General features: G+C 38.8%; 6 protein-coding genes across 12 annotated transcripts; 2 read left to right on the top strand and 4 right to left on the bottom strand.

Moving 5' to 3' along the window:
• The first annotated feature begins 1 nt into the window (after position 1).
• LOC135160322 (COX assembly mitochondrial protein homolog) lies at positions 2-862 on the top strand. Its single transcript, XM_064116749.1, has 3 exons — positions 2-135; positions 310-414; positions 509-862. The coding sequence occupies exons 1-3, from the start codon at positions 33-35 to the stop codon at positions 718-720; spliced, it is 420 nt and encodes a 139-aa protein (XP_063972819.1). The 5' UTR covers positions 2-32; the 3' UTR covers positions 721-862.
• On the bottom strand, positions 768-3,601 carry LOC135160270 (tRNA-splicing endonuclease subunit Sen2). Its single transcript, XM_064116643.1, has 4 exons — positions 3,168-3,601; positions 1,551-3,030; positions 1,280-1,440; positions 768-1,085 (listed from the first exon to the last, which is right to left on the bottom strand). The coding sequence occupies exons 1-4, from the start codon at positions 3,333-3,335 to the stop codon at positions 894-896; spliced, it is 2,001 nt and encodes a 666-aa protein (XP_063972713.1). The 5' UTR covers positions 3,336-3,601; the 3' UTR covers positions 768-893.
• A 1,305-nt stretch (positions 3,602-4,906) lies between these two features.
• Positions 4,907-7,727, bottom strand: Rpl5 (Ribosomal protein L5). Its single transcript, XM_064116709.1, has 5 exons — positions 7,584-7,727; positions 6,597-6,917; positions 6,182-6,384; positions 5,610-5,787; positions 4,907-5,240 (listed from the first exon to the last, which is right to left on the bottom strand). Exons 1-5 carry the CDS (start codon positions 7,584-7,586, stop codon positions 5,052-5,054), a joined length of 894 nt encoding a protein of 297 aa, XP_063972779.1. The 5' UTR covers positions 7,587-7,727; the 3' UTR covers positions 4,907-5,051.
• Positions 7,728-7,885: 158 nt separating this feature from the next.
• LOC135160274 (protein-associating with the carboxyl-terminal domain of ezrin) lies at positions 7,886-11,058 on the bottom strand. Its single transcript, XM_064116648.1, has 4 exons — positions 10,864-11,058; positions 9,978-10,428; positions 9,585-9,774; positions 7,886-9,482 (listed from the first exon to the last, which is right to left on the bottom strand). Exons 1-4 carry the CDS (start codon positions 11,056-11,058, stop codon positions 8,456-8,458), a joined length of 1,863 nt encoding a protein of 620 aa, XP_063972718.1. The 3' UTR covers positions 7,886-8,455.
• A 385-nt stretch (positions 11,059-11,443) lies between these two features.
• LOC135160318 (large ribosomal subunit protein uL30m) lies at positions 11,444-12,377 on the top strand. Its single transcript, XM_064116743.1, has 2 exons — positions 11,444-11,570; positions 11,818-12,377. Exons 1-2 carry the CDS (start codon positions 11,458-11,460, stop codon positions 12,254-12,256), a joined length of 552 nt encoding a protein of 183 aa, XP_063972813.1. The 5' UTR covers positions 11,444-11,457; the 3' UTR covers positions 12,257-12,377.
• A 136-nt stretch (positions 12,378-12,513) lies between these two features.
• LOC135160288 (odorant receptor 63a-like) lies at positions 12,514-14,772 on the bottom strand. 7 transcript variants are annotated; one of them, XR_010298526.1, is made up of 9 exons: positions 14,482-14,772; positions 14,307-14,426; positions 14,136-14,250; positions 13,800-14,061; positions 13,458-13,556; positions 13,310-13,400; positions 13,079-13,199; positions 12,864-12,996; positions 12,514-12,803 (listed from the first exon to the last, which is right to left on the bottom strand). XR_010298526.1 is itself a non-coding variant. In XM_064116677.1 (9 exons), exons 1-9 carry the CDS (start codon positions 14,623-14,625, stop codon positions 12,753-12,755), a joined length of 1,152 nt encoding a protein of 383 aa, XP_063972747.1. In that variant the 5' UTR covers positions 14,626-14,772; the 3' UTR covers positions 12,514-12,752. The 7 variants fall into 7 exon arrangements, 5 of the variants coding, with proteins under 5 accessions (XP_063972747.1, XP_063972748.1, XP_063972746.1 ...); XR_010298527.1 differs by having other exon boundaries at positions 12,891-12,996; XM_064116677.1 differs by having other exon boundaries at positions 13,063-13,199.
• Positions 14,773-15,067: the final 295 nt, after the last annotated feature.

Below are 15,067 nucleotides of genomic sequence, written 5' to 3'. Positions count from 1 at the left end.
CGAGAACGGTGTGTGTCAACTTAGGAATCACAATGGCGGAGGCAGAAGAAAAAAACGACACTGCAAGCCATCAAAAGGGAAAACCTGTCAAGGGGGTTTTGTCTCCGAAATTCAGTGCTGGACCTCATGGACTAGGTAAATCCTTAATTATACCTCAACCACTTGCCTTTTTCCTCTAAAAAATATGAAAACTACATATACGTCGACTGACCTACGTGATATAGGTTAGACTCCGAAAATCCGGCAGAAAGGTTCATTTATTGTTGTCAGGATAAAAGGCAAATTGACGACTTGATGTTTTATGTTCAGGTGATCCAGACGATAAGAGTCTTCGGAAGTTAGAGAAGCAGGTGGTGATTCCCCAGAAAGTACGTGATAAAGCAAGAACTGAGAAATGCGTGGAGGAAGTCAAAGGTAAACAACGGGAGATTAAACAATTGTTATTCCTTCTATTCTCCGCCTCAATGGAGACCTCCAATATATCAATCAAAATTTATTTTTTGCGTAGCTCTGACTGAATGTGGCAAAGCGGCTGGCCTTCTAATTTGGCTTGACTGCAGAGACGCCAACCAACGCTTATGGGATTGTGCTGCGAAATGGTTCTTCGATAAAGATTTCGTGAATCAAGTTACGGAAGAGTACCTCCAGGAGAGAAGTGAGTACAGAAGGACTGGTGTGGGTGCTAAGTATCAACAGCGAAAGCACACAACAAGCTTTTAATTTTATTGTGAATAATCATAACGCTTCAGAGGTAATTAAAGCAACAGTTGAAATGTTAGAATTTATTTAATTTATGTACAGATCTATCTCTCGCAATTAGAGATACAAAATACAATAAAATTACTTTGGAAATGTTTATAAATATTTTTTGAAACGGTGTATTAATCCTGGAATTAAGATGAATCGTCATCGTCGGAATCTTCGTCTTCATCGTCATCTGAAGGAATTATTTCACACGTTTCATTGGGATTCCATCTTCGCATTAATAATTCACGTACTGTGAACTCTGGCAGTGCCTCAAGGGGGACAGGATCACTGTTCTTGGGGATTGTGGAAGGCCATAGTACTTGAGCAATTAATAATTCCTGCAAGAAGAAACGAATGGACATGAATTTATCTGTGAATATTTCTTTTGCTCTAGCTTTTATCTAGAAATTAGGGCAGGAGAAGATCTAAATAAATCCTTCAAGCCACCCTCCATTGCTTTCAGAACATTTGCCAGTGAATCAAATGTTAATGAAGAACGACAAATAAGAGTAAGTAATTTCTACATTTTTACCTTTGCAACGCTCTGCGCCAATCTATTCAGAGAATGAATATTCAACCAAGATGAATCTCTCTTCATTTTGCTGTCGTCTCTGAGAAGATTGTCAGCATCAACGACCTCAATATAAACGACATAAGAAGCATGATAGAAATGCGGTCCCTTTTTATAGAGCACTAAAAAATCCAGAATACAAAAATTAATTTTCAAATAGATGGAACAAACAGTCCTGAATGCCCAAAAATTGTTCATGGAAACTTGTAGCTAAAATATTATTCTCACTCACCAAAATCTCCAGAGCACTTTAGTCCAGGTTTGACAACCCATCCCTTGCTCCTGAAGTAATGATAAACAACATATTTACTAAAGAAGTCCTCATCCTGTTGATTGAAATGCTTCCAAGCCTCGACAATGCTAAAAAAATTCCCCTCGTAATTCACAACCTGGAGGCAGCCCAGTCCAAACATGAGAAAGAACGTCTCCTCGAAGGTCAACTGCAGCGTTTCCGCTACTGGAAAGCCCTCGGTCTCAACCCTAGGGACCATGGTTCTGAGATAGTTCTCTGCGTCTGAGTCACTGTCAGGTAGTACCAGCATCTCATTGGGATTTACATTAGGTTTCTCCGGAGGGGGAGTCATGAAGTCCATAAAATTATCTGGCTCCATATCGTCATGCACTACGCATATGTCGTCTCCCTGAGATTCGGTCTCCATTGACTTGCTTGCATCAATTATTTCCAGTACTTCCTCGTCTTCAGTGGACTCCAAGATCACTTCGTCTATTTCTTTCTGGTCCTCCAGTGTTTGAGGAGTGGTTTCTGAGGACTGTGCCAATTTTTCTCGATTTGTAGAAGCTTCTGCAGGGGGTTGTCCATCAGTATTGGAGGATTTGATGATTGAGGTTTCACTATTTAGAGCTTCTGCACGAGTTTCTTTACACTTTGAATTGGATTCTGATGGATCCTCAGGATATTTGGGCTCTCCAAGAGATTGATCACTGATTTTCGTTTCTAAAGAATGGTTCCCCGAATTTTTGTGTTCAGTTTTGCACGAATTTTCAACTGATGTTGACTGTTCTGTTGAACCATTTGTTTCGCGGGTTTCCGAGCTTTTCGATTTACTTTTTCGGTTTATCTGGGAATCTGTGGAGTTTTTCACATCTACTGATGTAGTTTCATTATGTGTGGGCACTGAAATTTTTTCTTCAGTTTTTACAGCAGTTATTGATAAATTCGTGGTACCTGATGAGTCTGAGAATTTTTCTAAACATTTAGTGTTTTTCTTTTCACATTTGACCCCGAATCCTGATGAGGCTTCTTCATTTTCCGAATGTCCTTCTTCTTTCTTATCAGTTTTTGGTATTTTTGGAACCTCCTCAGTACTTGTTGCCGAAGCACCACTAGTTTCAGGGTCAAAATGATCTTCTTCTATTTTTGGTTCATTCTTCAAGTCCTTTTCCTTATGTCCAACGACCTCTGCAAATTTATCGCCTCTCTTGGATGCATCCCTGTCCAGATCCCCTGGCGCTGTACCATCTCTTAGAGGTTTAGAACTTACAGAAGAGCATTTCACATCCTCCTCATCTGCAACCACCTTCTCAGAAGGTTCAGTTGAAGTTCCAGTAGGCGCTGTTTCCAATTTCTTAACATCATCCAGCCATCGTTTCCTCCTCTTCCACTGGCGCTCCCTGACCTGCGGAGGAACTCCAAATTGACGTTTTCCAAAGGACGGGAACCCACGGGATAACAAGCCCTTGCCGAAGTACCCCTAGACATTGATCAAGTGTTTATAGAGCGAATTTGATTCATGAAACATAGTTACCAAATTTTTGCATTCAAAAGCGAAAGGATAAAAGTCAAAGATGGTCAGTTAATTCCTTTTTTTATTAGACACTGAAAAATTACCATGCAGTAGACAGCAGCCATCTCGTCAGGATGAGCAATACAAGTTCCTGAGGCACTCAAGTGGGCTGTGTACATAACCCACTCCTCATTTTTACTGGGGGGAATTGGAAATGGACGTTGATACGGCTGGCGACTGCGTTTTTTACGTGATGGTTCCTTGAGATTCATTTCTGAAGAGTTTTGACCACTTTAATTAGTCTTTTTTAATCATCTTCCAGGCAATGAATTCGATGCCTGTCACCCACTTGTTTTGACACTGATCAAAAGTATGGAAATAGTCCACCAGAGATACAATATCCTACTTCCGTTATGCACTTTTAAATTTTCTATTTATTTAATTGTATTAATTGTGGTTTTATGGAATTATATGCTTGTTGAATATTTATTATTATTTATTGTTTAATTAAGATGTGTGTAAAGTTGATGAAAGTATAACACCGGCGAGAAATTAAAATTTACATGTTACCACTGCGCATGCACGTGAGGGCGACTGTGCGGAAGTTCAAGATGGCGAACGGCTTGGGTAGGTGTTCGGACAACAACGCCGGTAAAATTAGGAAATTAATTAGTAGTAGCACAGTAATCAATTGTTAACGATGGATATCAATGATTTAAGGAAGAATGGAGTATTTGATTGGAGAAATTCCAAAAGGTACGTTGAAATAGAAGATTTAGGAGAGTAAATTATTTATTTTACAAGTCAACATGCTTCTGAGGCAACAAAATGGCGCCTTTTGTGTTTTGCAACGGTTACATTTTCAGTGATGCATCTTGCAGCAATTCTGATACTAGTAATTAATTTAATTCATAATTAATACCATGAACGATTTCAATAAGTGACCATAATGGATATCTACATTTTTTTGTGTTTGTAGAATTGTAAAGAGGGGTTGAAACATTCTTTATTACTAATAAATGAGTAAGATGCAGTGTTATTTCATTTTGTCATCGAGTGAATTTAATTTTTACAGCCGTGAAGAATGTGTGGGAGAATGAAAACGAAGATTAATACGTCTAAAATATGGTCAAGTGAAAGGTATGAAACCGGTATGAATGTGAAGATGCAGTACTCCGCATCGGTGAGTCGTTTGTTAAATTATGTTATTGTTCATAAATTTGAAACCAGTGATTCTAAAAACCCCGGGCACATTGCGATACGTTCATACTATTCGGTCGTTGCGAAAGTTCAATCTATATTAACTCTCGAGTGGTCGAAAAATTAGTGAATGCGCCGCCATCAGAATTTTTGCGAGGATTGCTACAATATGGCGAATTATAAATTAACAATTTCTCAATTTGAGTTCTTAACATCTAATATCTATAGTCAGTATCTCTTTCGTGATTTTCTGATGAAGAATCTGTCAGCTTCATTAAAAAATTGAAATTTGCTGCCAGTGAAAGCATTAAGTCATTTGGCTTCTCCTCAATTAATGGGATGGAAATCATTTTAGGGCATTTTTCGAGTACAAATTAGACTGTCCATTAAATTTGAAAGACAAATAAGTACTCTCAGGGTATTAATATTCGTGAATAAATAAACAAAATCTTTTTATTCAGTTCGGAAAAAATAAATAAGTCTCCGCCTTTCCCTTCAATAAACCAGGAATGCATGCTGCACAACTCAATTGTGCATTTTAAGGAAAATAATTTTTAATCAGTCTCAGAGAAATCAAGATCAACTCGATCTCCTGTCTCTCACCTAAAATTAATTTATGTACAAAAGACTAGAAAACAAAAGCTATATTTTTCATTTTTATTATCAACATTTTCGTACCATCGTTCACGTGCTACAGATATAAAAACCATTCATGAGTAATGTTAAATTGCAACGTGAACGATCCAGATTAACGGATGAGGTACAAAAATTAATTGTCGACCGGCTTATTAAGCTTCGGCCTCTTCCAACTTTGTCATGAATGAGGCCTTCTTCTGGTTGACGCGATTCTTGCGCTCAGAGAGGGTCAGCTTAGCGCGGTTCCAGCGTTTCTTCACTGGCTCCTTCTTCCTCTCGACTACCACGTGGTCTGGATTGGCACGAATTGCCTCATGCGCCTTCTTATAGAGTCCCTCAATCTACAAAAAGACATATCATTAAATTTTTGAAAGTTAGGGAATTTTTTTTCAAATTGTTGAGGTCTAAGTCTGTCACAGGGGTCAATGCAGCAGAATGCTGGAGATATTGCATTCAACAGTTTCGCGATACCATTGTAATACTGTTGTCCAACTGCGACGTTGCCGAGATATTAAATATCCTCGTAACAATTTTTAGTTGGACGACATTTGTCGTTATCACTGACTACCTTCATATTTTTGCATGAAACGTGACTTTTTAAGTTGAACATTCGTTAAAAAATTTTTAAATTACTGCTCGAATGAGAAAATCATCACGTGAGTCGCGACAAAAATATTTGGCTTTAACTTTTAGTCCATTAAGACACTTACAGCATCAGCAGTGATTCCGTGCTTGATGTACTGTGAGAACTGACGTTTGTAGGCCTCATCGTCTTCCTCTTCAAGTGTTCGCATGTAGTTAGCGATGTGCTGGGCAAAGATGTGTTGACGATGAACGTCAGCATTGAAGGATTTTGATTCACTGTCGTATCCAGGGAATCGTTTGGTGCTAGGAAGTAAAATTAAAAATCTCAGTCTTCACATTATGGTTTCCAGTCATTTTTTTTTCATTCTAAGGTGTAGTTCAGATAAAGTTATAATCCTTAAATGCCGGTGTGGAGTTGGTCCTAATGCGGTAAAACACACACAGAGGGATTTCCCTCCACGTGGCTCAGATGACGCGCATGTGTCAGTTTTTCATCATAAAAATTTATGAAGCTGTTATGTTGCAATCAGAAAACATTCGGATATATTTTAAAAAGTTCACTATGCACTCGGTATTTTTAACATTTTAATTCAATCAATATTAAGAATGACGATTTAATGGAACAAATGATATTCGCACGAATATTGTTGCGTGTTTTCCAAAACATCCCTTGAAATCCTTGAAAAATGATTTTTACCTGTGGGGAATGTTGAGACCACCGTCGACAGCTCCCTTCATGGCACCGAAGACACGTGCACCAGTGGTGGTACGCATCAGACCAGTGTCCAAGTAACACCTGAACGCTCCTGGGCCATCATCGAGCTCCTCTACGTTGTACTCATCACCGGTTACATCGGTGGTGCCAGTGTACAATTTGTCGAGACCCAATTTCTTGAGCAGCTGTAATTACACGAATTGTTCATTAACTTCCATTCGAAAAACGACGAAGTACAGGCTTTTCAGGCTTTTTAGATTTCAGAGGTATAATATTAGGGAACAAATGTTTCTTCATGGCTTGTCAAAGCGAGCTGAGTGGTATCATCATGTAAAGTTTTCGTTTCTCTCCGAGAAATTGTATTGTCGGGAAGCTAAAAAGCGTGTCAAATGCTTACCCTTCTGGCCAGGAGTAGCCCAGTACAGTAAGCTGAGGCATAATTGGTCAGACCAACTTTGATTCCATAGTTGGGAAGTTCGTGACTGTATGCAGCACAAACTATTCTGTCTCCCTCAATCCTCGAATAAGCCACCTGGCAGGTGATATCCTTGTTGGACAGACGTACAATCAGCCTATACTTGGGAGTGTTGTACTTGTTCTTGTCCTGGATTGTCAAGCGTTTACGGGCATAGTAATCGGTTTTACCCTCGCGACGCCTCTTGTACTTGACTTGGAAACGCTTGAAGTACTGCTTATTCTTCACTACTTTGACGAAACCCTGTGGGGGATAGTTAAAATTCATTAGAATGTTTCTCACTTGGGATTTTTCTTTGGAGTTTTTTTTTTCATTTCAGACAAATGATATTTAGGGAACAAGAAGTTTTCTTCATGTATCATTCAAAGCGAGCTGAGTGGCTCATCATTTAGCACAAAAATATATATTTCAATCGGTCGCTCCACGTAAATGAACATCCTCGTGATATAAAAACTATTAGCTACACCATTTTTTTCTTAAAGTGAGAGACTTGATATCACATGGAAATTACTTGCACTTCCAATTATTCATTAACAATCGAGGTGTTGTAATTAGTTTCCACTGATTTCATATTTGGATTTCGTAGAACATAACCAAAGAATATTCTATAGACGAACGACCAGTTTTCCCCCGTTTTTTTTTAATTAACAATTTGAACAAAGTCCATTTTATGTTTCTGTTCAACGATGGACACTTACAAGTGATTAACAATATTAATAACATTCATAACACAGCAAAAGTACGTGGGAGATGAAACCATTCGTGGACCTTGTGTCAAGTTGAATTTCGAATCCATAAAATAACGTAACATCGCGAATCCGATTGAAATATTTTTATTTGATAAATGTTCTTTAATTATTTTTTCAACTTAAGAATGGGATATTTATTGTTTTGTCTAAGTTTACATACCATTTTCGCTTGAAATAAGAAGACGCCGGATCAGACACCTTCCTCCAAGCAACCTCCGTTGAAAAAGAGTGGAGGAGGCCAACTTCAGGGCGCTTTGGCCATTCGACCCCCACTCCTCAATATCCGGTTCACGAACATAAAGCCTCATCCCCGATGAAGGCAGCATTGAAGGCGCGTTATTCAAAACAAGACGTTACAGTCAGAATTTATAGAGCATTTGGATCCTATAATCTCTGCTCCGGTTGCACAGATAATTGAAGGGAAATTTATTGAGAAGTCAAGTTTTTAATAAGAATCAAATCTGTTATTGAAGACACTTATATTCAAAATTCATTTATGTTACAAATTACAAATCACTCTCCTATCAACAATTTATTGAAGGATTCAACAAAACCCCAGCGCTCAACCCTTTTATCAACAAGATCAACACAAACTCCCTGGAAAAGTCTGAATCGAAGTGACTATACGCAACATAAAATTTCAAATATCTGATGATCCATTTCACCAACAAGGAAATGATCCTGCATCATCTTTGTAGCTTATAAAATCCTCTAGAAAGAATATGCGATGCATTTTCGCCCAAACTCGCTCATTAGCAAGACTATGTCATCCTTAACAATTCCTTTAACATTTACCCACCTGTTTTGATATTTTAATCCCAATTTAACGTCAAATTAGATAAATATTCATAACTGTAAGAAAAAATCTCGAAGAACCCAATTCTTCCAGAATTTTCTACTCTACAAAAGAGGTCTCGTCACATTTTCCCTTAACGCGACTCCTCTCCACGCTAGACCCAAGACGATTAGCCCCACCAGGACCCACATTGCCTGTATTTTCACTTCTCTCAACATCCACCTTCTCCCCAACCCTCAATCATTCACATTATCAATAGTATTCTCTCCTCCCCAGTCATTTAGATCTTCCCCCCAGCCATCATCATCGTCATCCTGCATGGAGCCTCCCTTGAAATCAAAAACACTCTTAACATTTTTCTCCTTCTCCTCTTCAATATGAACAATCCTCGGTTTTTCGATGACTGGTTCCATATCTGTGAAGAAATCCACTTCTTCTTTGATTCCCTGACTCTTCGAGTGCTTGATATCGAGCTCGGTAATATCAGATATCGGAATTTTTTTGGTGTACAATTGTCTATCGATTTTGGGAATTGATGTTAGTGGCACAGATATTTCCTCAATGATCTCTACGTTATTCATGGCGTTCGCTCCAACATTGGAAGCGTCCTGAGTGTCCCAATCAGACCAGGTACCCTCCTCCTCGACGAAGATGACAGGTGTGTCCTCTCCCACCTCCCCTCCATCTGGAGAAGGTCGCTCAGGGAGATCCATGAGAGGCTCCTCCACAGGAATATTTTTCCGAATTTTCTCGTCATTTCTCTTGCTACTTCGTATCTCCACTCGAGTCTGATTATGGTTAGGCCTTCCATCAGTGAACAGTTTTCCTCTTTTACCGCCAATCACTGCAGCAGCCCCCAATATTGGCACCAAGTCAGCTAGGGCTCTCAGAGTGATGCTTACCAGTTGGTCGTCGTGATCTTTTATTCCAACTAGCAGTTCAGGCAGTATCTGGCTCTTTAACTCATCCATTTGAAATGCGTAGATATAGGAGTTGAGGTGGGACAGCAGGAGTAGTCTGACTGAGGTGTCTCGCACGCAAAACATCTGCAGGAGTTTTGGGACTAGGTAGCTTTTGAACGTAGAGACGGAGAAGAGACCGGTCTCCTCTTGCAGCTCTTCTTCGGTTTTGGGTCTTAGGACGTAGGGGAGAAGCTTAATTTGGGCTGTTGGATCCAGCAAGACCAGACGGGACAGCAGAAGACGACCTAATTGCTCTGCTACTATTTTCTCGGGGAATGATTTCAGTTGGGGAACTAAATTTCTGGGGAAGAAAAGGGGAATTTTAATTTTTGTTGATATAATTCGAGGAATTTTTCCGGTTAAATTGGGAATGGAGGTAATGAAAATTCACAAAAGTACTTACAAAAAAAACTGCTCCTTCTCAGCTTCCGTTTTCAATGGCAACTCCATGAGAAATGCATGAATATTAATAAAATCGTGGGTAAAAAATGGATGACGAAGTATTGAATGTAAACTTGGCCTTAATGCTGGATCAGCATTTTGTAATTGTTGTCTACAAACTTCTTTGAAGTCTAAAAGGGCTGGCACATCATCTGAAGCAAAAGAAAACACGTCAGTCACATTTTTCGTCCAATTTTCACGTAGAAAGAGTTTTCTAAGAAAAACTATCGACTTTGAGAAAATTCTCGCCAGTTTTGCTGACAAGAAAAACTGTGAAATTCCTTCCCTCAAATTTTCTAATAAATACGCTAGGAAGGATTTTTAAAATTTTAATTGCAAAATGTGGGTTCGGTACCTGAATTCTTCAGTCTCAATATATCCTCTGTAAGTACTCCAAATGCGAATTGGTCAATGGACACGGGATTGACGTGAGAGATCATCGAGGACGCGTCCTCCTCAGGGGTAATGGCTTTCTCATACCTGAAGTTCTTGATTTTCTTTAAATAAGCTTGATTGAACTCTGAGAATTTGCAGAGGAATTCGAGATTTCCTAGCTTCCATGAACCCTCAGGGGTTACGTAGATTGAGCTGGAGGAGAGGTTGTTGTGGGAGGCGAGGGCGTTCTCGTGGAGAAACATCAGAGCTCGGAGAATACTGTGAAGTCCTATGCATATTTGAAGGGTTGTCTGGGTACCGATTACTTGAGCTAGGGGTTTCGCTTCCTCGGTTGCTAGATAGTACGAACTCCCTTTCTTCCAGGAGGAGATGTACTTGAGGATGCAGGGATGACGGTGGAGCATTAAATTCTGAAGTACAAATTGATTTTGAGAAACGTAATATCACATTACTTAAGAGCTAATAGGACATGAAATGCTAGTTAATTCCATGATCATCTCTCTTAATGACCATTCTAGGGATGAACTTCATTAAAAAAATGTGGCATTTTTTTCAATCTCTTCCTATTAGAAATATCGATCTGCAAAGGTCGGCTGACACTTTGTCTTCAGTGTCATCGATTTTATTATTTTAAAAATTTAAATGATGGAGCCAATTGGGAATGTTCTAATGTTTGTTTACCGTCTGGTCATGATAAGAATCATTTCAAAATAGCCACGCACACGAGAAAAAATGGAGTTGATACGACGAAGAATCTAACGGAGCAATTGGATAGTTAGTGTTCTAGGAAGCAATTTATTCTCACTATTTTTTCTCAGTAAAAATAAAAATTTCACTGATAATACCTTCGCCGTCCTCTCCAAGGGCGAGGGCTTGCCGAAGTTGGCTGTAGAATGAAGCGATGGTTCACTGATGAACACCGAAAGACATTGCGAATTCGCGCCACTTGTGCTTGCACTGTGATGTAGCCAAAAATCCGTAACTTCAATGGCTTTCTCATCAATCTCAAGCCCACTCAGGGCACTTTTTTCATTGCCCATGAATTCCACTGTCAGTTTTTGGAGTGGAATTGACAGGGCAATTATAAACTACTGACGTAGAGACAGGCCTGTCCTGTCTTTACCATACTGAAAGGCAATGAAAATCAATCCCTAACGCCACCTCGTGGATGTAGAATTGAACGTGTGAAGGAGTGAAACCCTCTCTGATGTATCGTTAATTATTCTTATAAAGAAGAATTAATTAACAAGTCGCAGTTATCAATACGATTTAAAGGGTAAGTACATTTATTGACAATTAATGTAATCGACTTTTGAGGTATAGTCGTCATTAATTCTTTATGATTCAACGATTTAATTGTGTTCTAACCTAAAAAAATTTATGCAGAAATTGTATTTTCAAAACAAAAAATTGTTTCAGGTGTTATTAAATCCTTGAAAATGTCGCTTTCACTGCATTCTTTCATCCAAATCCGAAATTATGCGGTTAGGGGAACACCAAAGGTTTGGAAGGAGGAGAAGAAAGTGTTTGCAAAAGTTAATTATTACCCAAGGTGAGTTTTGTGATAACATTTTATAGTAGTGTCAGCAAATCAGCCAATTTATTAATTGTGGTATTGAGTCCTTCAGTACTTATATATTTTGTTAATAATCTTTATTTATAAACTGAGGATATTCAAGTACTGTTTCACCCATTTTCAATCATCAAATTGTATGCTAAAATAGCCTGTACTTGGATATCCTAAAGAAACTTTGCGAGACTTGATATAAAGAAAATATTTCTTCCCTCTTGTAAATCAGACATCCGGACCATGCAGATCCACCAATAACCCCGAGCAAGCTCCTAGTGGTCCAGCGAGTGAAGCCTTATGGTGGGAATCCTTACTGGCAAAAGGCCATACTTGATTCATTGAAATTAAACGAAAAGTACAGCAGAACTGAGAGAAGCAAAAAGAGCGAATTAATTGTTGTGAAAAATACTCCAGAAATATGCGCTATGTTGTGGAAGGTTAAACATCTCATAAGGGTGGAACCCTTGAGGCAGCCGGCTAAGCTCCCAGAGGACGATGATGTGTACGCCACATGGCTTTTGGAAAATGGAGACTTGGTGCTTACCCCCCGAATTGATCCGGCTAGGGAACAAGCTACATTGGATCACATAAACAATCCCAAACGTCTGGATCGTGAAACCCTGTCGTATGAACTGAGAATGAGGTGGTTGAATCCTTGGGACACGTGAGCCATAAAAATATTTTTCAGATGGACAGAGCAAACAAGTGCAACAAGTGTTGATTTTTCAACCTCTCAACATGGAGTGTGTATATAGTTTAAGAGAAAGATAAAGAGGAGATTGAAAACAACTATTGGATTGATTATTGAGATCAATATCGATTTACCTTACCTTGCGAGTAGCCTTTTCATAAAAACGTCCCAACATTTTTATCATCCTGTTCTCATTCATGATCTCTTGGAAAATTTTTACTAATCAAATCCTCTTGGACATGCCAATGAAATTATTCATACCATGTTTGATTTTAATTCCTTGAATCCTTGTTTATTTCGTACCACAATCTTATTTTCGTGCTTGCAACAGTAGATTAGTTCTTCACAGATGATTCATTATCAATATCTAATATATCTAGGCTCAAGTACTGATTACTCCTAGCAATTCGATGATTATTCGGTACAGTTAAGAGGGACATCATCACAAATTGTGTAGAAAATGTGGGTATTTGTTACTGCGTCGCTAGGAGGACTGTAAAGTATGACGCGGATGTTCGAATGATCTGTAATATAAAAAAACCGATATGTTCATGAGGAATAATATGAGCTGATATTCTTCTTGCCATATTAAAGGTCTGAAAATTCATGACCAAGAATTTTCCTGCTGTCAGCTGACACGGCCACTGACTCCTCATAAGGAGCAAACCCAACATTTTTTGGGATTTTACTGAGCTGTAGTACCATCGCGCGTTCGATCTAAACAATTCATAAGACAAAACTCATCATATGGGCAGGATGGTCAAAGAGATCAAGCGTATTTACACATGTTCTTGAATACCAAGGCTGTAATCTATAAGTCGCTGGCCGAGCAGGCATTCCACGAAGAGATGTCCAAGTTGAGATATTGTGAGTGACCCATACTGAATGACTTTTTCGGTTGCATCTAAGTTCACAACGATCTGGAACAAAAGTAAAGATAAACAGTCCAGGGTAGACACTCTTGAAGGAAAGATTAAGGACACCTTTAATCTTGCCTTCATGAACTGCATATGACTGTTTGTATAATTACTTGTACACCAGTTACACTGATGATGATCATATTGAGCCCCACAACAGCGAGAAAGTTCCAGATGTAGAGTTCCTCAAGCGCGTCAGCAAATCTACGAAAGAAATGAACCATTGGAATACGAAAAGTATAATGAAACGTGATGACATACTCGGTGGCACGATAATGTATCTGAACACAACGTTTGACGTGGGCAATTCCCTCGGTAGAGTCACGATTGCTATCAACCGGCAGATGTTCTATGGCGTATCTTAACAAAAACCAGTAAAGAGGTGCATTTCTGGGAGACAATAAACAGGACTATAAAAAGGATTGATACATCTGTGGACTACGAATTGAAATAAAAGGACATAAGGAAGAGACGATCATACATGAAAGTGGTTGAGAGAGAGGAAAATCACAATTGCGTTACAATGTTATTATGATTTTCCGAATTCGATTTGTCAAATAATTTGTCCATATACATCGCATATTCGGATATATTAGACATTACCCGAGGGCTGCAAACAATCCGAACACATGGTACGAATAGATGAAAAACAGCAAGTCACAAGAGATGATAGCAAACACAATGAGAAATGTCGTAACTTCTGCCAACAAAAATAGCCACCAATAATATTTGGCAACATCTATGGATCCGTAATCCACTGGCATTGGAAATAGAGGTAGAGTCGCATTTGTCTTAATGAATGTATGCACAAGTCGTAATTGTAACGGCTCTGTTGCAAACACAGCTCCACCACTAAATACGGATCCTATGAAACATAATTCCATAAAATAACACTTGATTCTGCTGTCTCTTATTATTCTGATTGTCGTTCATATCAACCTAAATATATGAGGGACAATCTCTTTCCCGCTGCGGTGTGTTGATGAAGTATTTCCAACTCACTATCCGTGAAAATTTTCCAATTTTCTTTCATTTGGCTCAACATACTCTTCATCTGAGAAGTGAACACGTAAATAAAATGTACATTTGCTCTTACAACGAAGTACGTACCTTCTTGAAATTATACCAGTTGGTGAGGGTTTTTATTACAAAGACCGTATCGATAATAAATGGACCCACAGCATCAAGAATAACTTCAGGATCATCGCTGTGCAGGACAACAGCTCTTGTCTGTAATCGTTGATTGAGCAAAAATTTTCGATATTAGAAGTACTTGTTACGTTACCCTTGGTATCAGTTGAATAACCGTCAAGGTCACCAATATTCCACGAGAGAAAAAAAGCTCCTTGACAGATTGGTTTGGCCACTGTCCAACCAAGGATGATATTATCTTGGAAATTCTGAAATAGTCTTGATCCCAGAAGTCCATATTGTGCTTCTTGTACGATCATAAAAACTCGAATATTGCTGGCGCAATATCAGACGACCACGTAGGCTAAGCAAAAGAAACTTCATTTTTTTCAAAGTCGGAAAACTCCACCTGCATTTGACAGAAGTATTTTTCTACTTGAGTGCATAAAAAACTTTGAATAATAAATGGACATTTCTGAGAAATAGTGGAAGGGTAAAAATTCACACGCACAGTGGAGGCGTTACAACATTTTATGTATCCAGGGGTAGAAGTACTAGTCTATACCCCGGAAAAGAACAAATCCGATTTGTTGTAATACCATCTTTTCTTTCCAAATTTCGCATTTTGCGCGTTGAAAGTGAACGCACATTAAATCTGTGGTGGGCGAAGTATCAATAGGCAACATAAAAAGAAGTGGTTAATATTTATTTCAACACGTACAGTCAAACATTATTATCTT

The sequence above is a fragment of the Diachasmimorpha longicaudata genome, chromosome 3 (genome assembly GCF_034640455.1).
Source record: "Diachasmimorpha longicaudata isolate KC_UGA_2023 chromosome 3, iyDiaLong2, whole genome shotgun sequence".
NCBI lineage: Eukaryota > Metazoa > Arthropoda > Insecta > Hymenoptera > Braconidae > Diachasmimorpha > Diachasmimorpha longicaudata.
This window is presented reverse-complemented; position numbering and strand designations above follow the sequence as displayed.

Excerpts from the sequence above, each read along its gene's own strand:
- LOC135160322 (XM_064116749.1), top strand. The coding sequence starts at position 33 with ATGGCGGAGGCAGAAGAAAAAAACGACACTGCAAGCCATCAAAAGGGA. Across the intron at positions 136-309 it reads TGCTGGACCTCATGGACTAG|GTGATCCAGACGATAAGAGT; the intron begins GTAAATCCTTAA and ends TTTTATGTTCAG. Across the intron at positions 415-508 it reads ATGCGTGGAGGAAGTCAAAG|CTCTGACTGAATGTGGCAAA; the intron begins GTAAACAACGGG and ends TTTTTTGCGTAG.
- LOC135160270 (XM_064116643.1), bottom strand. The coding sequence starts at position 3,335 with ATGAATCTCAAGGAACCATCACGTAAAAAACGCAGTCGCCAGCCGTAT. Across the intron at positions 1,441-1,550 it reads AAAGTGCTCTGGAGATTTTG|TGCTCTATAAAAAGGGACCG; the intron begins GTGAGTGAGAAT and ends TGGATTTTTTAG. Across the intron at positions 1,086-1,279 it reads TGGCGCAGAGCGTTGCAAAG|GAATTATTAATTGCTCAAGT; the intron begins GTAAAAATGTAG and ends TTCTTCTTGCAG.
- Rpl5 (XM_064116709.1), bottom strand. Across the intron at positions 5,788-6,181 it reads GGTCTCAACATTCCCCACAG|CACCAAACGATTCCCTGGAT; the intron begins GTAAAAATCATT and ends TTTACTTCCTAG. Across the intron at positions 5,241-5,609 it reads ACGGAATCACTGCTGATGCT|ATTGAGGGACTCTATAAGAA; the intron begins GTAAGTGTCTTA and ends GTCTTTTTGTAG.
- LOC135160274 (XM_064116648.1), bottom strand. The coding sequence starts at position 11,058 with ATGGGCAATGAAAAAAGTGCCCTGAGTGGGCTTGAGATTGATGAGAAA. Across the intron at positions 9,775-9,977 it reads ATTGAGACTGAAGAATTCAG|ATGATGTGCCAGCCCTTTTA; the intron begins GTACCGAACCCA and ends CTTTTGCTTCAG. Across the intron at positions 9,483-9,584 it reads GAGAAGGAGCAGTTTTTTTT|AAATTTAGTTCCCCAACTGA; the intron begins GTAAGTACTTTT and ends TTTCTTCCCCAG.
- LOC135160318 (XM_064116743.1), top strand. The coding sequence starts at position 11,458 with ATGTCGCTTTCACTGCATTCTTTCATCCAAATCCGAAATTATGCGGTT. Across the intron at positions 11,571-11,817 it reads AAAGTTAATTATTACCCAAG|ACATCCGGACCATGCAGATC; the intron begins GTGAGTTTTGTG and ends CTTGTAAATCAG.
- LOC135160288 (XM_064116676.1), bottom strand. The coding sequence starts at position 14,625 with ATGGACTTCTGGGATCAAGACTATTTCAGAATTTCCAAGATAATATCA. Across the intron at positions 14,427-14,481 it reads TTATTCAACTGATACCAAGG|ACAAGAGCTGTTGTCCTGCA; the intron begins GTAACGTAACAA and ends CAACGATTACAG. Across the intron at positions 14,062-14,135 it reads ATTGTCCCTCATATATTTAG|GATCCGTATTTAGTGGTGGA; the intron begins GTTGATATGAAC and ends TATGTTTCATAG.